Here is a 25,922-nt window from a genome sequence, read left to right as displayed (position 1 = left end):
AAGGCCTCCCTTTTTCCCACCTTACATGTGGTACTCAACTGAGGGGGGATTGCCCTTTATTTCAGAACACCACACCCATCCATTCCACTGAAGTCTCCACCCATATTAAACAGCTAGCATTGAAAACATCCTCTCTCTGGAACAAAAGCGATAGAATCGCCCCCTCTATTACAAAGAGCAAACCGGATTTATTCCAGATAATGTTGTGGTTTGCAAAAAGGGTCTAAACGAAAAATGACAATTCTCCAGTATTAGGGTGTCTTTCATAGATTCACATGCTTGAATAATTCCCACGGTACATACAATAGTAGTAATATATATGTAATATGTAATATATATATATATATATATATATAAGTCCTGTATCGCTCGATGCTGCCAGCATCCCAGTTCCACTGCTCCAACTGGAAAAACGAACAAGCCAGACCCAGATCTTGTGCAAAGATAAGTGTTTTATTCCATTAAAGAGTAACACCCAAGCAGTCCTGCATGACGCGTTTCGTCTCTAGCCAGAGGCTTGATCACATGATACGTTACTAGAGTTCAAAGAGGGTACTTAAGGCATTTCTGAACCACAAAAGGGCGAATACTAGTAAAAGTAATCCGCCCACCTTAACTCCTGGTTGTCTCTCATTCTATTTATGGTTTAAACAGTGATGTTTCATTCAGAATATACAAATATATATATATATATATATATATATATATATATATATATATATATATATATATATAGGGACTGGTAGTCTCCTGTTATTCGTGGAGAATGACTATGTGCAGTGAGCCAACCACCGCAATGCAAGGCGGAGCTAACAAATGATTTGAGTGGGAGAGAAGATGTCCGGACTGAAAAGCATTTGAGAAAGGCGTTCAGCCGAAACCGGTCATGCAAACCTGTTTTAATAAATTACCTGAAACGAAGCCCCGCTGTGTCCTGCTTAATCGAATCCAATGGAGTAAATGTTTGACCTGATATAGATATATATATATATATATATATCATAAACATATAAATATAATTTATATATATATATATATATATATATATATATATATATATATTCCTAAAGAAAGTTCAAGAAGTACCATAGAACAACCTAGGCCCAAAGGGAGAATTCACTTTAGCAACATATCCATGTCATTATAACAGTTCACATTCCAGCCAATCAGGCTGCAGCAGCCTCTAGAACCTTCTCCTCAGAAGCTCAAGCCCTCAGATTTTATACCGCACGTCGTGTGAAGGGTGTCTCCCTGAGCTCTGCTCAGTTTTCTTCAACTCCAAACCTTTTCAACTTCAACATAATGTCTTCTACTAAAAAATCTTTATTCAGGCCATGTTCTTCATGTGGGAAGCTACGCCTGTTCCATGAGGACCCTCACAGCAAGTGCATTTATTGCCTGTACCCGGAACATGAGGTGAGGAACTGCAAGTTTTGCAGGACATTTTCTTCTAAGACTCTGAAAGATAGAGAGGCCCGTCTCCTTCTGTGGCTACAGAAGTTGAAGACTTCGGATAATCCTATGTCTGATGTGGAGAGTGGGTCTTCCTACCATTCTAAGACCTCTCTTAAGCGTGGGTCAGAGACTGAGATGTCTTCTCCTTTCCTAAAGAGGAAGAAGTTCGTGGACGCTCCAAAGTCTGTCTCCCCACGGGATCTGCCGGCCTCTACGCCTACGAGACCTGGTTCTCTGGCGTCGCAGTCCCAAGCTGTGCCCTCGTCGTCTAAAACGAGCGCCAACTCGTCGACGAGCTAGTCGACGAAATCAGTCGACGCTGTGCCATCAATGACTACGACATGTTCTATGTCAACGAAGACTATGGCGTCCGCCTTGTCGACGACGCTCCATGAGGTCAGACCCATCACTTCCGTTGTGAAGATCTCGTCGACGGCCCTATCTACAAAGCACTCGTCGACGAAGGCTTCGTCGACGCGACGCTCGTCGACAGCACCACCTTCGTCGACGGCACCACCTTCGTCGACGGCACCACCTTCGTCGACGGTTGCCTCGTCGACGTCAAGTTCAACGTCGACAGCTGCCTCCTCGTCGACGGCACCGTCGACGGTGAAGAAGGCTTCGTCGACGACAGCTGCATCGAAAGGAAAAACCCTGGCTCCGTTGACTGCTTCCGACGCCTGGTCCTGCTTTGTCAAATCCCTCTACGGCTGCTTCAACCACGAGCTCGTCGACAGGACCGTCGAAGAGTCACTATTATCTAGCGACTGCTACTACCTTTACAGTGGTGACTGCTTCCATCGTCAAACGTCCCGCTCTGCTGGATTTGAGTCCTCTTCAGGGTGATTCTCGTCCCCCAGCTCAATTATTTGCGTCTGCAGAGAACTCTTCAGATGGTTCATATGTTGACGACACTTTTCGTCCTGCGTCGAGCCCTTCAGAACTCAATATAAAATATCAGGACTGTGAGGAGGACGACGATGATGACTGGGGATCACTCTTCCCCCGTTCACGATGACCAGACGGATGTTGACCCGGAGGTTCCTGTGGCACAAATACCAGTGTCTTTGATATCGAACCTTCAACACATGTTGGATGACTATAATTGCAGATTCCCACCTTCTGCACCAAATTCTCCTGTTCCGCAGCCTCGTACCTGCTGCTCAGCCAAGATCGCCAGTTCGTCAGCATCCTGATACTGATGATGATGATGGTGTCTGCCAGGATAAGGACCAGGACGACGACGCAGTCCTTGCAGATTGGGATAACTATTGGGCCCAGACACCGTCTCCTCCTCCGTCATCTCCCCTGGCTTCTCCACCAGTGGACAAGGGGAGTTTCCACAACTTGATGGTGCGTGCCGCAAAACGTTTTCACTTACCTATGGAAGTCATACAACAGGACTGCTTCCTTTGACTTCAAGGATCAACCTTTGAAGCAAATTCATACCATCCCAATCATTGACTTCATCTGGCAAGAGGGGCTTAAAGTTATGGAACGGCCTAATTCTATCCCGACAGTGCTTCCACGCCTTGACAAAAAATACAAGGCGCCTGCAGACTCACTGGCATGCCTTGTGTCTCAACCTAAGGCTGACTCGGTCATTACACAAGCTGCACAGAAGAGGTCGCGTAACCCGGCGACTCCGTTAACTTCGCCACCGGATCAGGAGGGTCGCCGCCTGGATAATATTGGGAAGAAATTCACCACTATAGCTGCCACGACGGTCAGGGCTGCTAACTCCCTGGCCATCCTCGGACAATATGACTGTCAGATGTGGTCCGAGATCGCGGCTTTGGTTCCCCTGCTTCCGGACTCCTCCAGGGCTGAAGCCCATAAGATTGTGCAGGAGGGTGCTGCAATGCTCAACGGGCATCCGCGAAGGGGCTCTTTGTCGGAGATCTTTTGTTCCTTAGCCGTATGGTGAAGTGGGGGTGTGTGGCCCGTTGGTGGTGTAGATATGGTGTTGTGAGTGCGTGCTAAAGTTGAAAAGAGGTTGGATAGTCCAGTTCAAATAGGCTTTATGCTATTGGTAATCCACCTCATTAAAAAGTCAATAAAAGTGGAGAGGCACTACCCTGGATAAGGCTGTTCAATTTAAACTGTGCTCTACTCTCTGGGTCAACATGTTTCTTGCCCTAGTGGTTCATATGGATACCGTGGCAATTCTTCAGGACCGGTTAATGTAAGTGCTGTGTAAAGTATGTGTTATCTACACTGAGTGGTGCTACTGTTGATGTGCTACCTCTCAGTAGTGGCTACAGGTCAAGCGTAGTATAGTCACTGTATATATAAAATGACCTAGGGAGACAGAAAATGCAAAGAAAAAGCAAAGTAAAATGGACGTCAGCCACTGCACTGAGTGTAGCTCCATGATACTAACAATCTGTATTGGTTATTGACCCTAGGTGAAGTCTCCTCCTTACATCTCCTAGTACTATAAGTGCAGTAGTACACTCTTTAAAAATTTAAAGCATCAATAGCAATATCATAAAGAACTTTATAAAATCATATGAAATCTCTCAATGCAAGGCAAAGAAGTATGTGCACTCAGTCTTGTTGGTGCCCGCTTTATGTCAGAATCCCAATGTTGTTGGGTCGATATCTAGTGCCCACATTATCTTAGTCATGCCGAGTCACCAGACTCACCTTTCTAGTAGGGGTCGGGAGCCTCAGCAGGGACGGGCACGTCGTCGGGGCGCCTCAATGGTAGGAGCCCTGTGTATTATAGAATTGAACAAGGGCAGGGTTTCGTTATGTTATGTGAACGAGGATGCCCTGTTAAATGGTGCGATGCCATGGAAGGATACGGCTTGACTCCCGGGCTGAGGAGACAGCGTGGGACCCGTAGAGGCATAGGCAGGAGGACCTTCGTGCACCAGCGGGTGCTGATAGTCTGCTCCAGCCGCCCCCGGCTACCGCAGCTCCCCGCTCAGCAGCTTCGCCGGCTGCCACATGGTCTCTCAATGCGGTGCAACCCTTACTTGGATGTGGGTGGAACCACGCTGGGTAACCTACCCTCGTCTCCGTCCCTGGGCCGCTGGGGTCTCCGGCAGGGCTTGCCTGCTATTAGAAGGGCTCCGGGTACTCTGAACTAGGAGTGGTTAAGTCGCGTCACTTCCGGTTATGTGTGATTGGTCCTAGTGACACTAAACAGGGGGTGTTTACGGCGGCCATCTTAAGAGGGGTCATGTAATTGTGTGTACTATGATCGGTGTGTATTAAGAGTGTTACCACACAGTGACTGTCTCTATGTTGGGGTAGTCATCCCGATAATAATATAAGGGGCATTATTCACAGACTGGAAAAACGGAGTCTGCCAATTCTTGTGGTGCCGGACAGAAGGTGTCTACGGCAGCCATCTTAGAAGGGTACATGGGTACAAGGGGACATGAGTGCTACAGGTGTTATATTCTCGGAGTACTGCGAGGCTGTCCCTATCTCATGTAGCCAAAGCTCATGTTGACTCTCGGGACAATCTTCATTAATCTAGTAGCCCATAATCTGCCAAGTGTTGCAAAGTGCATCTATAGTGGGTTGCCCTGTAGTCACGAATTTGTACCCTTCAATTTATATCAAGGTGGTCTGGGGAACCTGTATGATTATATTGATCAAGTGGTAGGTACCTCCGTTAGTTCAACGGTCATTTCCTGTTTAATGATGCCCACGGTATCTCATCGTTGAGTCCCTTAGTGGAGGTTGACAGGCGATGTATCCAGCGTTGTTCAGTTCTGAATAGTGTATTTTGTGTGCTTCCAGGGAGATGTTCTAGAACTAGCCATTCTAGTGAATCTGGATTGTGACTCTTTTCATGGTAGTGGGTGTACATCTTGGGTGTTAGTTTGTGGCATCTGATGTTGCTTTTGTGCTCTGTGATTCTAGTCTTAACTGGTCTTATTGTCATCCGTATATACATGTCGCCACAGGGCATGTAATTAGGCAAATGCATCTAGAAGTATTGCAATTAGTGTGGTGTTACAGTTTCCAGGTGAATGTAACCGTTAGGGTGATGGTCTTGGTGATACAGGTCTGCTTACAAACTGAGCAGCCACCGCACGGGTAATGTCCAGTGAATGCTGGAAGGTCCCAAAGAGTCCTCTGTTGCTTGCTCTGTTGGGCCTTTGGTCTCGTGTGTATGACGACATCTTTTAGGTTTTGTGTACGTTTAAAGGCAAATCTTGGAGTTGGCAGATCTAGTGAGAATACCCCAATGTTTTTAGATAATCCCTTTAGTCAGTGTTTCTGTGTCCTCCCTTGGTGTTTTCTGGAGGAGTGTTTTCCTGGGTGCAGCCGTTTTGAGGAGGCAAGGCTGGCTCAAGGCGACGGCTTTTCGGCCCGAAGGACAGGCGAGGGTGCTCGACTTGCCTTTCGATGGGGAATCCCTCTTCGGCAAGCATGTGGACGACGCCTTAGAGTCCATCAAGAAGGAACGGACACTGCTCGTGCTCTTGGATTTCCTCCAGTACCTGAAGTGGCCCTTTCGTGGGGCACGTGGCAGAGGTACTTCCTTCAATTTTCTTGGCTCCTCCCAGGACTGTTCCTATGGTGACAACAAACAACGATACAAACAACGATACTCCTATCAGAACCAGAATAGGCAATCCGATTCCAGGCCTTATCGGAGAAAGAGCACCTACAGAGGAGGTGCTGCCTCTAAAAAAAAAAAACAGTGACTTTCCCAAACTCGTGTTCTCCTGTGCTGAAAATTGGAGGTCGAATCTCCTAGCACTTCTGCAATTGGTTAAGAATTACTTCATATCCTTGGGTCTCGGATGTCATCTTAAAGGGCCGCGCTCTCGAATTTCTCAAATTTCCGCCCACCCACCCGCCCTCTGGCTCTCCCCCAGCACATTTGAAAGAACTGTTTGCTCAGGTCAAAATTATGATACAGAAGGGGGCTGTCGAAGTGGTTCCTCGATTACAACAGGGCAAGGGCTTTTATTCCCGCTTTTTTCTAATCAAGAAAAAATCAGGGGAGTGGCGCCCGATCTTGGACCTCCGAGCCCTCAACAAATTCATCAAGTCCCAAACATTTCGGATACTGACCTTACTGGAAATTCTACAGTTCCTGAATCCCGGAGAGTTCCTCTCCACCATCGACCTCCAAGATGCATATTTTCATGTGCCCATACATCACAGACACAGAAAATATCTTCGCTTCACCGTAGGATTGAAGCACTTCCAATTCAAAATCTTGCCTTTCGGCCTTCGTTCCACACCGAGAGTCTTCACAAAAATCATGGCTCCCGTTGCGGCATTTCTTCGCCTACAGGGCATCTAGTTCTACCCTTACTTGGACGACTGCCTGATAAAGGCTCCAACTTTTCATGCAGCAAGACAACACACTCAGACTTGCATGTTTGTCTTTCACGCCTTGGGCCTTTCCATCAATCACGAGAAATCTCATGTCCGCCCGGCACAACAAGAAGTCTTTCTGGGGGCATTGATAGATTCTCGTCTGGCAAAGGTGTTTGTCTCACAGGAGCGACAAGCTCGCATGTTCAAGATGATGGCTCTTCTGCGTTCAAGAAAGTCCGCTTCTGTCCGGATGTTGAAATCTTTTCTAGGCATGGCATCCTCCTGCATACATCTGATCCCAAATTGCAGGCTACATATGGGAGTCCTCCAAGAGGAGTTGGACAAACAATAGAGACAAGTCTTGGGGTCGTTCAACGACAAAGTCTGCCTGACCCCCCTGCATTCAGGGTGCGTTGGAATGGTGGGCTCACCTTCCAAATATCGCCATAGGGTGGCATTTTCAGGACGCGGATCCCTAGCTTACCCTCACAACGGACGCCTCCTTGGAGGGTTGGGGGGCACAACTTGAAGGGTTGTCAGTCAAGGGCAAGTGGACTGCAGATCAATGTACATGGCACATAAACCGCCTGAAACTCTTGGCCATCTTCCTCGCCCTAAAATCTTTCCGGAGGCTGGTGGAAGGAATATCGCTGCTGGTGGGTACGGACATCACCACCAGTATGCACTACCTCAACAAACAAGGAGGAACGAGGTCTCCTCTGCTGTCCAGACAGGCACAACAGATCTGGGAATGGGCGATTCACCATCATGTTCAACTGATAGCAGTTCACGTGCCGGGGGTCTCCAACGCCCTTGCTGACTCTCTCAGCAGATTGGCTACGGACAATCGCGAGTGGGAACTCCATCAACCGACTCTGGAGTATGTATTTCGCCTGTGGGGCCAGCCGGAGCTGGATCTCTTTGCAACTCCAATCAACCGCAAATGGCTACACTTCGCAAGTCGGCATCCCCACAGAGGGTCGAGCGGGAATGCGTTTTCGATCCACTGGTCGAACAAATTGGTTTATGCCTTTCCGTCGATCCCTCTGATTCCACGCCTGCTGCACAAGATGAGACTTCAGCCGTGTCACGTCATACTGATTGCGCCCAGGTGGCCGCGTCACCCATGGTTCACGGATCTTCTTCTGTTTTCCCAGTGCGATCCGATTCTTCTTCGCCCTCTGCCTCATCTGCTCACCATGAGCCAGGGCCAGATTTGCCATCCGGATCCGGCGTCTCGCCAGCTACACGCTTGGAACCTGAGCACAATGAGTCTGCACATTTGAATATTGCTCCCGAGGGCAGGGAGGTGCTTGCTCATGTACGACCTACAAGCTGAAATGGACACGGTTTAGTATCTGGTGCCACAAGGAGAAACTCGATCCTATGCTCGCCACACCTGAGCAAATCCTGACTTTTTTCCTCCTTTTGGCAAAGTCGGGACTTTCGCATTCCACTCTTAAAGTCTTCCTGGCTGCGATTTCCCGCTTTTGCCATGATGGTTCCACGTCACTGTACTCCTCTCGGATCATTCGTCAATTCTTTATGGGCCTGTCGGATGTTTCCTCCCATCCGACGTCCACCACCTGTTTGGCCCCTGAATCTGATCTTATCACAGCTCCTCCGGCCTCCTTTTGAACCCATTCATTCTGCGGAATTAAAATTCCTCACTTGGAAAGTTGCCCTCCTCCTTGCACTTGCATCCTCCAGGCGAGTGAGCGACATCCAAGCTTTCACCATTCAGCCTCCTTTTCTTCAATTCTCCAGGGACGCTGTTACACTACGTATGAACCCTAAATTTATTACTAAGGTTCCTTCAGACTTCCACCTTAAAGAACCTATCATTCTCAGAACTTTTTTCCCGGACCCTCAGTCTCCCGCTGAGCGCTCTCTTCATTCTTTGGACTTGAAGGGCTGCCTCAAATTCTAAATTCAACGCACTGCTGCTTTTTGTAAATCAGACCAGCTCTTTGTGGCCTATGGACGGATGCGCAAAGGACATCCAGTCACTAAACAATCCATTACTAGATGGATTTCTTCTGCCATCTCCTTCTGCCATCAACGGACTGGCAAGCGTCTTTCTGCTCCGGTGCGAGCACACTCAACGAGGGCAGTTGCATTTTCTACCGCCCTATTTGCTGGAGTGCCTTTACATCAGATCTGCAGGGCGGCAACGTGGTCTAGCAGGCACACGTTCACGAGACACTACTGTCTGGAGACGGCTGACGCTGCAGACACTGCTGTGGGTCACGCAGTGCTACGAAATCTCTTCAGATAAAGGTGAGCCTCTGTTGCTTCCCGCCTCCTGTCATAAAAGGTTCTTTCATATATATGCAATGTTCATATGTGCATTTATTGCTTTCATTTATTCTTATTGCCTTTTATGACTTTTGTTGGCGTACTGCTTTCTATTCTTATTCAAGCATATGAATCTATGAAAGACACCCTAATACTGGAGAAGAACAAAAGTTACTTACTTGTAAACTGTGGTTCTCCAGTATTGGTGTCTTTCATAGATTCACACGCGACCCACCCTTCCTCCCCTCAGAGGCTCTCTTCTCCTCATGCACTCTTGGTCACTTTGGTGCTACGAAAATCTGAGGGATTGAGCTTCTGAGGAGAAGGTTCTAGAGGGTGCTGCAGCTTGATTGGCTGGAATGTGGACTATTATAATGACATGGATATGTTGCTAAAGTGAATTCTCCCTTTGGGCCTCTATGGGCCCATGTTGTTCTATGGTACTTTTTAAACTTTCTTTATGATTATTTATATATCTATATCTATCTATATATATATATATATATATATATCACAGCTCCAGAAGTCCTGAAAATACCCGGCCGGGTCACAGGAATAGTAAGCACTCTCGAGCACGGCAAAGTTCTTTAGCAGGGCAGTTTATTTCAACAACAGACGCGTTTCGGGAGAGCCCTCCCTTTCTCAATGTTTACATCTGAGACACAGTGCGCAGCGCCATTATAAATGTTTGTGAAGTGTTTAAAAACAAACAAAGGACTAGTACTTTCACGCAGCATAGGGCACCATCTTGCAGTGTATATTTACAACACGATTTGCATTAGATTGCTAGCAGGTATACCACACCTAAATACTGCCGTGTATCGGCAAAATTGTTATCTTATAAATAAAGCCATATATTGTACATAATCTTGATACGTTTTAAGGCTAAGACAACAATATATTGTTGAGAAATACTCAACTCACGACAAAAACACAAAACTTTAATGTGGTCCCGTCGGACAAAATCTAGCCGTGGATCGGCAATTGCAGCCCAATAAGACTGCCACAACTACGGTGTAGTCAAAACCTGTAGCAATTCATCTAGCTAGGATTTGCTAGTGATAACACCATTCATCACAAAAACAAAAACACTCAGAACATTTAAAAAAAAATTACACAAGCATTTAAACTAGAATTGGAAACTCAGTGTTCGACTCAAATGGTTCTCATGACACAGTAATACACCAAGTTAACCCAAATGAGAGGCCAATTCTTCTCCCATATTCAAGCCTCCAGGTGCTTTGGTCTCCAGATCAATGATATAACGAGACTCAAGTCTCCTGAGTGTGAGCAATCTATTGCCCCCTCTTGGATTCTCTTCTACTTGGTCCAAACAAAAGTACCTAAGAAGATTCCTGTCGCTGTTGTGTTTCAAGGAGAAATGTCGGGCCACGGGATACGTAAAGTCTTTATTCACAATGGCCCGCATGTGTTCTAATATCCTCAACTTGACAGGATTAATGGTACTCCCAACGTACCGTAACATGCAGGGGCACATTAGGCAATAGACTGCAAAGTCTGTGTAGCATGACATGAACTTAGTGATCTTCCTCCCATCCTTTCTACCCGGGACTTGATATGTCAATGTCCTTTTACTTGCTGCATAGGCTTTGCATTTTCCACAAGGGAAAAAACCTTTGGTGTCCTTCAAAGTGCCTAATGGTTTCTGTATAGGTTGCAAATAGCTATGAACTATTTGATCTCGTAGAGATCTGGCCTTCCTGAATGTGATTAACGGCGTGTTGGGAATATCAGGCCCTACAATCTGATCATATTTCAAGATGTGCCAATGTTTTGATAGGATAGATCGTAATTTGAAGGAGTCAGCAGCATAAGGTGTTATAATGCGGAATCTACCTTCAGTATTGGGGCCTGTCTTCTTAACAAAAAGACTAGCACGGGGTATTTTCCTAACCCTATTAAGGGTCTCTTGAAGAAGGGAAGAGTTGTAACCTCTCGTTATAAATCTTTCCATGCATTCACCAGCTGCTTTCTCAAAATGTACATTTTGGCTGCAGTTGCGCTTTAACCGCAAAAATTCCCCGTATGGGATATTATTGATCAATTTACGTGGATGACCACTGGAAGCGTGTAAAACGCTATTCCCAGCCGTGGGTTTGCGGTAAAGTTGTGTGCAAATGCTTCCCTCATTGACACTGACTTCTAGGTCTAGGTAGTTCACCTTATCCCTACTGATTTCACTGGTAAATCTCAGGTGATACTCGTTCTTGTTGAGCAATTGGATATACTGGTTGGCTTCATCAACTGTTCCGTTCCACACCAGGAACAGATCTATGTATCTGCTCCAGGTTACCACCTTGGTGTTCCATGTGGCAAGTCTGGGGGCCCAGGCTACCTGCTCCTCCCACCAGCCAACGAAAAGATTCGCGTAGCTGGGGGCGAAGCAGGAACCCATGGCCGTACCAGAGAGTTGGCGATACATAGTGTCCTGAAATAAAAAGATATTATTATGTAGGCAAAATGCAATGAGTTCCAATAGCATCTTATTATGCATTGCATATTTAAGTTCTCTTTTACTCAGGAAATATTCCACTGCGTGGAGACCCTGTTCATGGTCTATACAAGTGTATAAACTTGTGATGTCCAGGGTAATCAGTATATAAGATGGTTGCCAATCCAACAATTCCACCTTTTCAATGAAATCCGTAGTGTCTCTGATGTACGATCTCAGGGACAGTACAACATTAAACAGGTGATGATCCAGAAATTTTGAAAGATTTTCAGTCAATCCTCCCATCGATTAAATTATCGGTCTTCCTGGGGGTTCCTTAATGTCCTTATGAACCTTGGGTAGGTGATAGAAACAAGGTAGTGTGGGGTTAGTAGTTTTTAGAAACCAATATTCCTCCAAGTCTAACATTTGTTTGTCATACCACTTCTTAAGCAAGATGTGAAGATCACTGATGCTGGTCGCATATTCCTGTTTCTTTATCACAGCATAACAAGAAGCATCCTGAAGTTGGCGCATGGCTTCTGCAACATACTTGGGCCTCGACATAATCACAATATTACCTCCTTTGTCGGAGGGTTTACATACTATAGTCTTGTCCTCCAAAAGTGAATTGATAGCAGATTTTTGTTCTTTAGTGGTATTGTATTGCGTCTTCCGATTACTCCGTGTAGTTCTCATGGCCATCATATAATATTACTACTATTTTATGTACCGTGGGACTCCCACTTCGACAACGGGGAATTATTCAAGCATGTGAATCTATGAAAGACACCAATACTGAAGCACCATAGTTTACAGGTAAGTAACTTTTGTTCTTATCCTGCATCTGAAACTATCCCATCTGCATCAGGAGAGCATCATAAGCTAGCACTGCATCATACATTTCTGCAACTGAAACATAGGGAGTGGTGTGCAGTAGACCTCCAAGATTCATTTTTCTATGTTGCAAGGAAGCACAAAGTTCCTTAGGTTAATGGAGTAGTACCGTTGGTATTATATGGTCCTATTCTTGGGCCTGTAGTCTGCACCAGGAAAATTCTCCATGTGTACATCTGTAGCAGCAGCACATTAAGGAAAATAGTTGCATTCAATTTACTGTCATCCGAATAGTTTCATAATAAAGACTGCAATCCTGAAAAGGCTTTACAGTACTTAAACCAACCTCTCTGATAAATCATTTATTTCTGCATATCAATATAACCAAGCCCACGTCAAGCCAGTCAAGAGTTTATCTAGTTGTAACTGTGGCTTTAAGGAAGGGTAAGTGCTTTCTTCCATGGAGAGTTTATCATCTGTTTGTCAGAAAGGTCACCAAATTCTCCAGATAAAGAATCCTACATTTCACCAAGTTTTCTCACCTCTACGGTCAGTGGACTCTTGCATTGTCCTCATTGTGCAGGCTGCTTATAAGTTTTGTTGCTTTCATGGCAGCATCTAACCTGGTTAGTAGAGAACTACTATTTAACATAGCGTTAAATCAAGAAGTATTCAAATCCAGGAACCAACTCTCCATGCCAGCAACATAACATCAAAATAATGGGAATTGTGCTTTTACTCGAAGTGGGAAAGTTTCCAACATTTTATTTTGGTTGATTGTATATTGTTACAGAATTTAAGTCTATTGTTTTGTATTGCCATATTTATTTAGCACTTACCCTTACTGTGGGGGCATTGAAGCACTTGCTGTCATGGGTTTCACACTACCTCTTGTAAGGTGCATGGTTCAAGGTGTGTTGTCTTAGCTTAATCACTTTTTTGGAAGCGTTTCCATGTCATGCATGAGGACCTCCGAAGTGTGGTTAGGTTATGGGATGCAGTGCTTAGCATTGTAATGGATCAAATGTGACAGGCAAGCAGTTGATGGTTTTCAATAAGCTGGCAGCTTTGAGCAGCTCTGCAAGTCCCCTTAATGGTATTTGTGTGACAATGTTTCCTCAAAACAGGATTTAATTAACTATGGAATAAAAATGCAAGCCTCAGCTAAATAGATTTGGTGATATGTTTTCTAGCTGTGGCAATAGAAATCAGACCATTTTTAAAGAATGTAAAAAGTACATACTACAACATGTATTGCCTGTTTTATATATGGTTTTAAGAGAATTGTGTATTTAGTACATTAAAGAAAACCCATTTTAAATCATTACATCAATAAAGAAATCTGGAATGAGTCCTCAATGATGTCCTGCAGCACATCTTCGCTGAGTGAGGCTTAACAGATTTATTTAATACTTCTCAAAATGGAAAATGCTCGGGCTTCTTCCTCTGTTGAACAGAACAGCTATAGAACCGAAATGGACAAGGAGATGTATTTAATTTTTTTCCATCAGGTCCATGTATTCAATATAACAAAAGTGAGCTGCTGCAAAGTTGATTTTGATTGGTCCAGAATGGTGTCAGACAGGGTTGATATCTGGATCTGCGCCCCATGTTTTCACACAAGAAGCTTCCATCTAGGCCGAACTCCTGAGCTCGTACACTGTGGGCATTTGACTCTTATATCCTCGGTGTATGAAAGTCTTAAAGACAATGTGACCTCCCACTAGGTCAGCTTACTATTTTAAGTTAAAGAGTTTTTGCTTATGATGACAGAAAAGTATTTGTATCCAATTCTGCCAAAAAAAGATTTTACTTTATCTTCTACACCAATCAAAATAGAATCACTAGTTCTTGTCTATTAAGGTTCACCTAGCTGCCAGCTATAGATTTATAGGCCATTCTCTGTATTTATTTATTTACCATAGCATTGATAAAGGATTGCTAAAGGAACTGGAGGGTATGAAAGTTATATCCTCCCATTAGGACACCTTTCACTACATGAATGCTCGATCTGGTCGTCTTTAATCATTGTAGCGCTTACCTGTGGGTTTTGCGAAAGCAGTGTTTAGCTAGATGGATTGGTTTGTGCACTGCTTTTTTGCTACCAGCTAACAAACGATCCGCAATCAGGAATGTCTGTGGCATATTCCACTAGGGAAAAACAACCATAGCCCGCCTGGAATGGAAATGTGCTGCTTAATGAAATGTTAAGCTGCCAGTTAGAAATCACTCCTTAGGCTTGCTAAGCAGAACTGTTAGGCTTGAATCAGATTCGAGATGATAGATGCAGCAGTAGGATAAGCTGCTTTGAAAAAGCTTTTGGTAAAATGGAAATATAGCAAGGTTAAACATGAAAATGCTATCTAGTGGGGATATGCTGCATACTTCAGTCTAACATTTATGGTTATTAATGGACACACTATAGTGCAGGATCAAGCTACTTGTATTCCAAGTTCTGCATTGTATGCATCAACACTGAAATCTAAGGAAAAGAATTGGCTTCTACTTTCCTTCCAGATCTCTTCGATCTGCTTCGTTAGCACTGGCTACTGTGCCTGCAATCAAGGGAGCCCGTATTGGGGGACGCTCGTTTAAACTTTTGGCACCCCAACTCTGGAACAAACTGCCTTTGTGTCTTCGGAAGTCGGATAGCCTTCTCTCCTTTAGGAAGGAACTCAAAACATGGCTGTTTGGACAATAACCACAACAGTCTCGTGGTTTCTGCCTCTTTGGTCTGTTAGCGTCGGGACACTCTGCCCGAGTAGCTGAGCGCTTTTATAAAACTCCCCTTAACATAACATAACATAACATAACATATGTTTGTATATTTAATGGATTTTGTGTAGGGCTGTATTTGTTTAGGTATCCATGTTGCTAGGCAGTGGTGGAATGTTGGGTTTCAGCTCTTCAGTTGAAGACTGGAACTTGACAGATTAACACTCTGGCGGAGTTCTATCCAGGTTTGTCCAAAATTTTGCACATATTAGTGAACCTTTAAGACTTCTCACAAGAAACAAAGTTAAATTTTTGTGCGGTGATGAACAAAAAATAGCATTTTAAAGTTTAAAGGATTTAATAAGTGCCCCTGCCCTTAAGCCTTTCAATGAAAACTCTACTTCCTACATTACTGTGGATGCTAGCAATGCCGGGTTAGGTGCGGTGCTTAGTCAAATGAATGGCGGTATTGAAAACATTATTGCCTTTGCATCTCGCCAGCTTACTTCATCAAAAAAAAACAATAGCACCATATAAAAAGAAGCTTTGGCTTGTGTGTGGGATGTTTGGTATTTTTCTGCGTATGTATGGGGACGAGAGTTTGTACTGGTTTCAGATCATAAGCCTTTGATCTTTATCTGGAATAAGGGTCTGAGAAATGCCAGCCCAAGATTGGTTCGTCTCTTTTCTAAACTCTATGATTACAATTTTGTGATGAGACACATACCGGGTGGGAACATTTCACAGCTGACTTCTTGTCTAGGTGTCCTTCAAATCATTCTGACTTTGAAATTATTCTCGATGTTAAAGAAGTTGTAGTTAGTTTGGTTGATGGCTTGAAATTGACTGAGGAAACTGTATCTCGATTGGATTCAAGCATCATCATCAGACAGTTGTCAAAGTATTGTTAAAAAATATACTTCAAGTGGATGGCCGAGAGAGTGTCATTGATAGGGATGTTCTTCTGTTTTCCAAGGTCAGGGAGGAGTTGAGTATTGTAGGAGACTTCATTTTGAGGGGTTCCTCTCTCATTCCTCCAATGTCTATCAGAAATAAAATTATTACTATATTGCACACAAAGGCCATGGTGGGATTACTAGCACTAAGAAGAGGTTGAGGCTTTATTATTGGTGGCCTGGAATGGATGTCTGTGTGGACACATTCTTGAGTAACTGTGTTGAATGCTCACATGCTGAGAAGTATTTACGTACTGTGAATAAGCCCCTGTGTCCTATTGTCTTTCCGGAAAACCTGTGGGAGAAATTGGGCATGGATTTCCCAAGACCTATAGGAGGGTTGAACCAAGGTTATGGGATCATTCTCACAATTGCTGATTATCATTCTAAGTGGGTTTCTTTTAAATTTTTTGAGGGATCCTAATACGGAGAATGTGATTAAGTTTTTAAAACCACTTTTCGGATCTGAGGGTTTACCAGCCTATCTCGTGTCGGACAATGGGGTGCAGTTCGTTTCACATGACATGAAAGATTTTTTAGTAATCTTGGTATTGGACATCTTACTACAGCGTTGTACAATCCACAAGGAAATGGATTAGTGGAAAGGGTATACCGTATTATGAAAGATTCGGTGCAGCTGGCTTCGTCTTCAGGGTTGCAAGTTCAAGAGGTAGTTAGTGACAGAATTTGGTCGTATAATAACACTCCACACTCAACTACAGGAGTGACCCCATTTTCTTTGTTAAGAGGAAGGCAGTCCTTCAATGAGTTGTCTCCTGAATGGGTTGTCAGAAAGGTTTATCCTGAGAGAGATATTCCCAGTTTGGATCAAATCAAAAGGAATGTTGAATGTGCTCAAGCCAAATCAAAAATCAGATATGATCAAAACAAACCTGTTAAAGATATTTTGTTCAATGTTGGGGATAGAGTTAAAATTAGAAGACCTTTTAAGGTAAAAGCTTCGAAATGTTATCCTGAAACAACTATTATTCAAGTGAGTAAACCTGCTGTTAAGGTCTCTGGGGGAAAAAGGTGGAATAAAAGAAATGTTGCCAAAGTGAAAAATCCGGATTTGGGGTGTAACGCTTTTCAGAATTTGCCTGAGGTTGCAGATCATACTAGTGGTTTGAATGTCTTAACTCCTTTTGCGAGTGGCATACAACTACTGGAGGGTGATTGTGTAGCCCAGGAAAATGCTGAACTTTGTTTTGAGAATACGGATGAGTCTAATGATGCTATGTTATCTTCTGATGTCTTTCTTTTTCTAGGTCCAGTTCTAGATTGAAGTGTAGACCTAAATATCTGGAAGATTACATTACTTAAGTGGTTTTGTGTTTTTATAGGAGGGGAGGTGTGTTGTATTCTATGTTTTATTTATTTTTACTGTATGTTTGTATATTTAATGGATATTGTGTAGGGCTGTATTTGTTTAAGCATCCATGTTGCTAGGCAGTGGTGGAATGTTGGGTTTCAGCTCTTCAGTTGAAGACTGGAGCTTGACAGATGAACACTCTGGCAGATCTGAGTGCTGTACTTATTCTTGAGAATAAATCTTTCAACCCACTCTTCTACACTTGTCTTCCTTGGATGTAACAGCATGGTATAGGGATGCGAGGTAAAGGCATATACTATGTAAACAATTTCGTGGTACAAAATGCGTGGTAAGGATACTGCGTGGTAAAAAACTTTAAGACTTTCCTATTGATTGCTCTCAATGAGGAGGAGGGCGTCTGACTAAGGCTCTGTGTGCGCTTTCAATTGCAAAGTGTGGCAGGACCTCATGGCGTGGCAATCCTGTAACCCAGTGTTAAAGGAACACCAATGAGGTGTCCTTCTCTAGTCGTTCCGAGAACCCACGAACCGCAGATTACAGCGTCTGGATCTCCCTTCTATGTCTTCCAGACGCTTGTCAAAGTGGCTGGGCCGATGCGAGAGATTGCATGCAGTAACTGCCAGATCCTTCACCTCGTGTGAGCACCAGTACCTTTACTTCAGTCTCTCTGGGGCACTCACATACTCAGTAGATAGCCACGCGCAGCAGATTACCTTAATGGTGATGGCTTCCATTTTGTGCTCCAGGGTCTGCTTAGAGTTCTAGATCGCTCCCAGAATTTGTGAGCCCTTGGGTTTTGCTTCAGAAGGTGGGGATGCACTCCCTCTGCGTCCTCCCCTGCGGCAGCAAGGTGGTCCATGCATAACTGTCCGCTTAGTCAGCCCCTGGGCAAAGGGAGGGTCCTGCCTCGTCCAAGGGGCCCAAAGGACACGAGCACCTCCGCCAAAGGCCTTCTCTTCAGTCACACCACCAGGCCATTTCTGGATGTCCCCACCGATAACCAGGACGGGGCACTCAATGCATCTGGACAGGGCACGGGCAGCCCTCACTGCTCCCAGGCATGAGATCCATCGGCCCACGATCCTGCTCCACCACGTCACTCGGCGGCCTGGTTACAGAAATGGGAAGAGAAGGCCTCAGTCGGTTCCCAAAGACTCTGCCCTGGTCTATGGCTGCAGCTGCACGGGATGCTCCTCACATACTTGTGACCGCCCGCAGAACCAGGCCCCAGCTCAAGATCAGTCCCAGCTAAGCACCTCCTCGGGCCTTTCCAGCTGGGGCCTGGTTAGATGCTCTGCAGCAGTATAGGGCAGCGCGGAGCTCTGCGACTACCCGGGCAGGGATTTCTAATCCACGTGCCCCATGCGCCAACCAGGTCTCAGTTTCACGGCGCTGGATCGGCAGTTGCTTCAGCCTGCTCCTCATCAAAAGTACTAAACTAAGTGCTCAGCAGGCCCCCCCATGCCCACGAATAGGGCAGCAGCCCTCTCAAAGTCAAACAATTGTATATTCAGACAATTGTATAGTCAGGCAACAGGAAGGATTAAGTAGAATTATTGCGGGCTGTTAGGGAGCTCCTCTCTGGCACATCTAGTCAGCCATCTTGCTTGGCCACGCCCCCTTCACTTGCTCTCTTGAGCGAGAAAGATGTTTTTCAAGAGAAGTTACAAAGGTGGTTGTGGCTGGTGCCATGTGATACAGTATGATGCAATGCATTAAAGTGGTACACAGAGCTGGAATGTATTAAAGTATCAGTCAAGAGAGACCACATTTATGAAGCCATAGTCCAGGTAACTTTTGATTCTGGATAGAGATATTTGAAAGCCAAAGGCTGCCATGGACAACCGAGGGCTAAATTATGGCAGTAGTCCAGGATTGGCATTGTGTGAAAGAATATATTGTTGGATAAATTCAATTATTAGGCCGCATGAAAGAAAACAGTGAATATGGTTTGGTTTAATCAGAATGCTAATGTGTTCTTTAGCCGGAAGTATTGGGACAACTTTGACTTGTTTGGCTGATGTGTCTAAGACAGAAATGAGGGGTGAGGGATGCTCTTGGCAGTTGTAAATGTTTTTCCAACTCATGTTAAGAAGTGTTTTAACTATGTTGCTCTGATCGCAGACTGGGAATTACATTATAATAATGTTTTGATTACATTTGAATTCCAGTAATGCGCGGTGTTCACTAATAAAAGATCAGTAGAATTTATTATTTCATCAGTTAACTGCTGTGATTTGATATTTTTTAATAGGCTTCTGGATCGGGTGATGTGAGCTGTGTGGATGAAATCCTTAAAGTAAGTTATTTTGATATTTTATTGCCTTTTAAATATTGAGTGGTTGTAGTAACCTGCATAATTCATTTTAGAAGTACAGGGGTATTTCACCTCAATGCCTTAAGTTTCTCTCCTTTGTTATAAAAATTGTAAAGGTTTGATTGAAAGTATTGGCTTTCCCTGTAAACTTAAACTGATAGAACAGGGGGTCTCCAACCTTTCCTGTAGTAGGAGCTATTTCTGATCAGTGAAAACCATTGTGAGCTACTGAAGGGTAATCAAGTTGCACATTGTTACCATATACCACCAACTTCATTGTCTTGAATGGTAATGTCCATAGAGCCAGATACTATGATTTGAAAAATTACTGTAACTGGGGCTCTATGACAGGGCTGCCATGTACCAGTGAGAGCGCCATCTTTGGGGATGTATGAACATGTGTGCGTATGAATGGGAAATATGTGTATGGGTAACTGAGTCTGTGTCACATGTATTTGTGGCACATGATGTGCCTTTCGTCATATGTGGCACCGTTGCAAGTATTACGCAACTGGGAGAAATTCAAAGTGTAGAAAAAAGTTCAGCAAAAATGTTCAAAGTATGGAACATTTTTCTGCACTTGAAGTTTTGTTCCACTTAAAATAATTGCTGCATTTTCCAGTTATACATATGGCACAGTGTCCACTAGCAATTGGGAGCAAGAGGCCTTCTGTTTGTAAATACAGGACTTTGAAATGCAAGAAAACTAAAAAGAGTTAACTTAATCATTAAGGTAACTTTTAATTTTATTCGATTTAAAAGCATTTAGAAACCCAATTTTGTTTTCAATATTCAGTAGCCAAGGACTTTTTGTTTAAGAGTGAAATATCTTGGTGATTTAGATCTTCACATCTGTGCCCCAGCCTGAGTCATAAATCTGACCGAGCACTGCTACTATCAGGCCCTGCAGCCTGATAATGTAAAATAAACAGTCTTTCCTTAACTTTAAAAGGAAAATGTGACCCTGCCCTTATTTAAAAATGAACTGAAGGCTGAGAGCTACTCGGATGGTATTTGGGAGCTACTGGTAGCCTACAATCAAGTGGTGATAGAACAACAATTGTTTAGAACCTAAGTCTCAATGTCAAATGGAGTATGTTAGGATGCAGTGCTCTTTTCTCTCCTTTTGTAGCAATTGTGTTTCTTCAAATATGACAAAGCTATCTTAAGTTCATGCAGAATGTAATCGGTGTCTTTACGGGTAGAATTCTTGAAAGGTGTGATGTCTCCGGTTCAAATGTTCAATTTCTGGCTGGCTTGCGCAAGTGTTTGAAGTCTATGACCCACTTGGTTAAGTAAAACATTGTTTGATGGCGTAATATATATATATATATATATATATATATATATATATATATATATATATATATATATTTCACGGTTTCTGTAAATGTTGATGGTCTGTTAATTTCGCTAATGTTCAGTTTCACAGTTTGATCCAGAATATTGCTTCGAGCAGGCCGTAAATCTTCTATGTAATTTTAAAGGTGTCTGAAGCACTTGGACGGACCCTCACCAGCCAATCCCTTTTTTGTTCAACATACACATTCTTTTAACTGCAGCCTCTGTTTGGTTTTTTTTCAGTCTAATGCCGGGGTTGGTCTAGTGCAGGGACAAACTTCTCTTCTAGACACAAAAGCCCAAAAGGTTGTAAGAATTTCAGATGGAAAAGCAAAAGAACATTCCTTCATGTTGCCCTTTACCAACTCTGTTTAGTTTGTGAGATTTGCATGTTAGACTTTCACCTGTCATATTACAGTCGACCCCAGCTCATCTATAAATTCAAGAACACCTAGTCTTTTTTGCAGATATAAAACAATTGAGAATTTTAGAACGCATTTTCCAAGAAATGGGCAAAAAAGCTATGTATGTTTTTGCTGCTCATGAAATATTCCAGTACTCTGTGGTATTCCGAATAACAGTCCCATACAAAATCTGACCTTTTGTGAACCGTTGTATGTGAAGCTCAGGGAGCCACTGACGTCCAAGAGGAAGTTGACACCAGTATTTGATACTGAATAGCTGGAGCCTCGAGGTTGACCAAAAGAAATGTTTACTCAAAGCCAAAATTGTTACACTTTTGCAAAAGGAAAAAGTGACTTCTAGTTTTTGAAGTGTTTTCTGACCCCAGTAAGGTCAACAGAGTCGAAAGTAGTCCAGGAAGAGAACTTGGAGCTCGAGCCTCCGACTAAGCGTGAACCACACGAGTGCTTCTCTGAGGACAGCGGCAACGTTGAAGATGTCTCCTTCAAAGAACAGGGTGCACATGAGTAGCACTGATAAGACTTCAAGGCTGACTCTCCGGAACGACCTTTGGATGATCCTGCTGGCTCATCGTCACAGCCACCTAAAAGCATCAAAAAAGTCTGTTGAGTCCACTCAGAAACAGACTGTATCTACCAGCAAAGCTTCCCATGAAAAAAGGAAGGCTTTAAGTATAAAGAAACCAGCTTCAGTACCTCCAACACCACCTATGAAACTGATGCATACCTTCAAAAAACCTACTTCAGCTCCGCTGTTAAGCAGCTCGTCAACGACACTACCATAGACGAAAAAATCCTCTCCTGAGGTGATTTTGGTAACGACAACGGCATCTACAGTCAACACGCTGACGGTATCCGCAGCGTCTATGTCCTCGACGACAACATAATCGATTGTAACGTACCCTTATCGTCGAGGCAAACGGTGTCTTCAAAGTCTTCCTCATTGTCGAGGGGTCCACTGTCGTCAACAACCCACCCGTCGACGACACACATCCCGTCGACGCAGACCTCGTCGATGACTTCTTTCACAAGAGCAAGCTCGTCGAAGGCTTAAGTGTCATCGGTGTCGCTGTCGATGATAATTCTGTCGATGTAGCAAGAAAAGCAGCCTTGGTCGGATAAGGCGATTCCGACGGTATTACATTAGTCTACGGGCTCGCTGACGACACCGTCGACTAGGAGGGAGAAACCTAAAATTTCAAACTTACATTTCACTCCAGCTGCAACTTCGCCTAGTCAGGTGCAGGTTCTGTTGCCATTTCAGTTCCTAGAAGATAATGAAGGCGGGTGATCTGAAGATGATAGTTGTGAGAAAGTGCCATCTTTCTTGCATTGGTATGCCCCCACTTTTTTCTGACTGCTGATGTGCTTTGACTGAGTGTGCCCTGGGCTCCTGCCAACCAGGTACCCAGGGCCTGTGTTTCTTCCCTAAAACTGTGTTGAAACTAAATCCCAATTTGCATCTCTAGCCACCTGTTCGGCCCTAGTAATTGGCACCCTGGGTACCCAGGGCATGGTGAACAGAGAAGACCCCTAAGGGCTGCAGTACTTATTGTGCCACCCTTAGGGGCTGTGTACCCTGGCACCCACACATTGCCTCTGCAGGCTGAGTGCCTAAGTACAGAACTAAACAGAGTCGACATGGCACCCATCCCTGTGTGCCATGCCCACAAACCCACTGCCCTGGCATACATCAGTCACCCCTCTAGCTGGGTGCCCTATGCCCGTGGTGTGGGAACAGGTGCATGAGCCCTGTGCCCCTACAGTACTCAGGGCCATTCCTGGGCACTGTAAGTGCAGTGATGCCATTAAGAGTATATGGTGCTGGGAGGTCGACATTACGAACTCCACAACACCATAATGGCTACACTGAAGACTGACAGGTTTGGTATCAAAGTTCTCAGCACATTAAATCCACACTGATGCCAGTGTTGGATTTAATGAAAAATGCACCACAGAGGGCACCTTAGAGATGCCCCTGAAATCTAACCACAATCCATGTCAGGACTGAGAGGCTGACTAGGATGCCACACCGAAGACTTGTTGCTGGACCCCTGGGTGGAGAGCCCCCCGCTCTCCTGGACCTGCAACAATGCTCATCCTGGGCGAAGTGCTAGGTCTCCTCCCCCAGGATGGGCAGGGGGAAGCTTCAAAGGCCTGCCGCCTCTGTGAGCTTCTCCAGACCATTTGCTGTACCCAGCAACTGGCCCCCACCAGTCCTGACCCCAACTCTGGCGGGAAAAACTACGTCAGGAAGGGGAGTGTGCCAGCCTGTGCCAACCCCACCCCTCAGGTGGGGGAGACGAGGTTAAGCACGACCCCGGGCTCCGGCCATCTTGAAGATGGGGAGCCCTGCCCAATCACAGCTAGTCTCCTGCCCCCTCCCACAGGAGAGGAGCAGGCTAGGGGGCGTAACCACCCCAGGACAGGGACCTATTGGTCCCTGCCCTTACCCTACCTGTTATGCCCCTAAATTCAGTATTTAGGGGCCCCCTGAATATTCCTTCCGCAGATCCAGATACGAAAAGAAGAAAAAAGATCTAGAGGAAGAAGACCCGCCGTGCAGCTGCTAACAGGAAGCCCAAAACTGACTTGGCTCGACCCCTACCGGTCTGTCTCCTGGAACCTGCTCCTGCCTAAACCCTGGCGACTCCTGCGGACAGCAACCTTGGGACACCCAGAGGACCTGCCTGCCTTGACCCTCTTAAAGACTGGGACTCCCATCAGCAGAGTCTCTGCTGCAACAACACCCCTGGTGTCAGCCAGGAACCTCCGGACCAGCCCACTCTGCACCCACCGAGCCCGGCCCGTGCCCAAGTGATCCAAGACCACGAGGACGTCCCCTCTGCGACTGGGACCCAAATTCCAATGCCTAAAGACCCTCCTCGACGAACCAGACGACGCCTGCAGACTCAAACAGGGGCCCCTCCAACTGCGACCAGCTGAGGGTAAGCTTTCCCGATACCTAAAGACACCCCTGCACCCGGTGCCCTATGGCCCCCTGTGCCTTCCTGTGGGGTACCTACCTGCGCTCCAAGATCCCAACTTACCTTTCGAAGTGGTGGTCGCCCCTGAAGAGTCTCCGTCCCGAGCCTACAGCCTTTGTTCGTTTGTTACCTTTCCCATTGAATAACATTGAGCGCCCGACGGCTCAAAAGCACCCTGCACCCAGCCGCCCGAGTGCCGCTAGCCGTGCCACCTTTGCCCTATCCTACTTCCCCATTTGCCCTAAGCAAGTGACCAGGAGCCCCGCTCCCACAGCCACGTGGCTTGCTAGCCAGAAGCCACCAACCGGAGGCCCCCTGCCCCTCATTGGGTAACATTGGGCCTAACTGCCTCTGCACCCGGCTGCCCCTGTGCCACTGAGGGTGAACCAACTGTACCTACCTGACCCTGGGGGACCCCTGAGTCTATGTCCAGAACCTTAACTTCTCCAGCCGAGTACTCACCTGGAAACCGGTAACTCACTTACCTGCCATTGGATAACATTGACTAGTTTTACTCGAAAAATCTTCTAAGTGAGAAGCTTTGAAAACTTACAATATTCCCATAAAATCAGCCGAGTAACGAATTCCAAAGTACTTACCTGTGACCAGGAGAGAAGCCAGTACTGTACCTTGTAGCCCAGTATTGAACCACAAAAGTAATCCGAACCGGGTTTACCCCTAATCTGTATTTTCTCCATAGGAATCCATTGTCTGCTTTTCTATGAAATCTCCAAGTGTTTACTTTTGAAAACTTGAAATATTCTTTAAAATTTGCACATACCACTGAAACGTAATTACTCACCTATTGTAAGTTTAGACCCCGGTGCTAGACCTAGGAGCCTAGTACTGGATTACAAAAGTAACGAGATCGTACTTTACCTGCAACCTGAATTTTCTCCCATTGGGTAACATTGCCAGATTTTCATTGAAAAGTTTCTAAGTGTGAACTTTTAAAACCGCTTTATATTCCTGAAAAATCACTACAGTAACTAAAACGTTTATACTAAATTGTTTTCAGCTTAGACCCCAGGACTGAATCTAGGATCCAGAAGGCAATTTTCCTCCCTCTTGGGGCCAATCAGTTATAATTCCCCTATTCAAGAAAGGTAGCAAATCTGAGGCCTCCAATTACCGGCCGATCTCTTTGCTGGACGCCTCAGTAAAGGTCATGAGCAGGATTCTGCTGAAAAGGTTAGAAACTTGGGCAACTGATTCGAATATTTTAACCAAAGTTCAATATGGCTTCCGAAAAGGTATGGGCACTTTGGAACAATGTGTAAATTTGGACCTTATCATCAATAAATATACTGTAGCCAAAAAGGGCAACCTTTTTTTATGTTCTGCTGATTTGAGCAGCGCGTTTGATTTAGTTAATCATGCTATTCTTTGGGAGGTTTTGCTAGAGTCAGGGGCACCGAAGGAAATTGTCCACTTTTTAGCCAGGTCCGTTATGGCACCCTAGGCGTATGCACCCCATTCCTCAAAGTCTCAAGGGGAATTCGCCAGGGATG

The 25,922-nt window shown here is 45.0% G+C and overlaps 1 protein-coding gene across 1 annotated transcript in view; it reads left to right on the top strand.

Annotated features, from left to right (window-relative positions):
• The window catches only part of AFF4 (ALF transcription elongation factor 4), a 798,699-nt gene that overhangs the window by 200,010 nt on the left and 572,767 nt on the right, over positions 1-25,922 (top strand). The window contains exon 6 of the mRNA XM_086931629.1: positions 19,599-19,643. Within this exon, the coding sequence (XP_086787755.1) occupies positions 19,599-19,643 (45 nt within the window). The remainder of the gene's footprint in view (positions 1-19,598; positions 19,644-25,922) is intronic.

The sequence above is a fragment of the Lissotriton vulgaris genome, chromosome 7 (genome assembly GCF_964263255.1).
Source record: "Lissotriton vulgaris chromosome 7, aLisVul1.2, whole genome shotgun sequence".
NCBI classification, from domain to species: domain Eukaryota; kingdom Metazoa; phylum Chordata; class Amphibia; order Caudata; family Salamandridae; genus Lissotriton; species Lissotriton vulgaris.
Note: the sequence above shows the minus strand (reverse complement) of the source record. Positions and strands in the feature narration are given on the sequence as shown.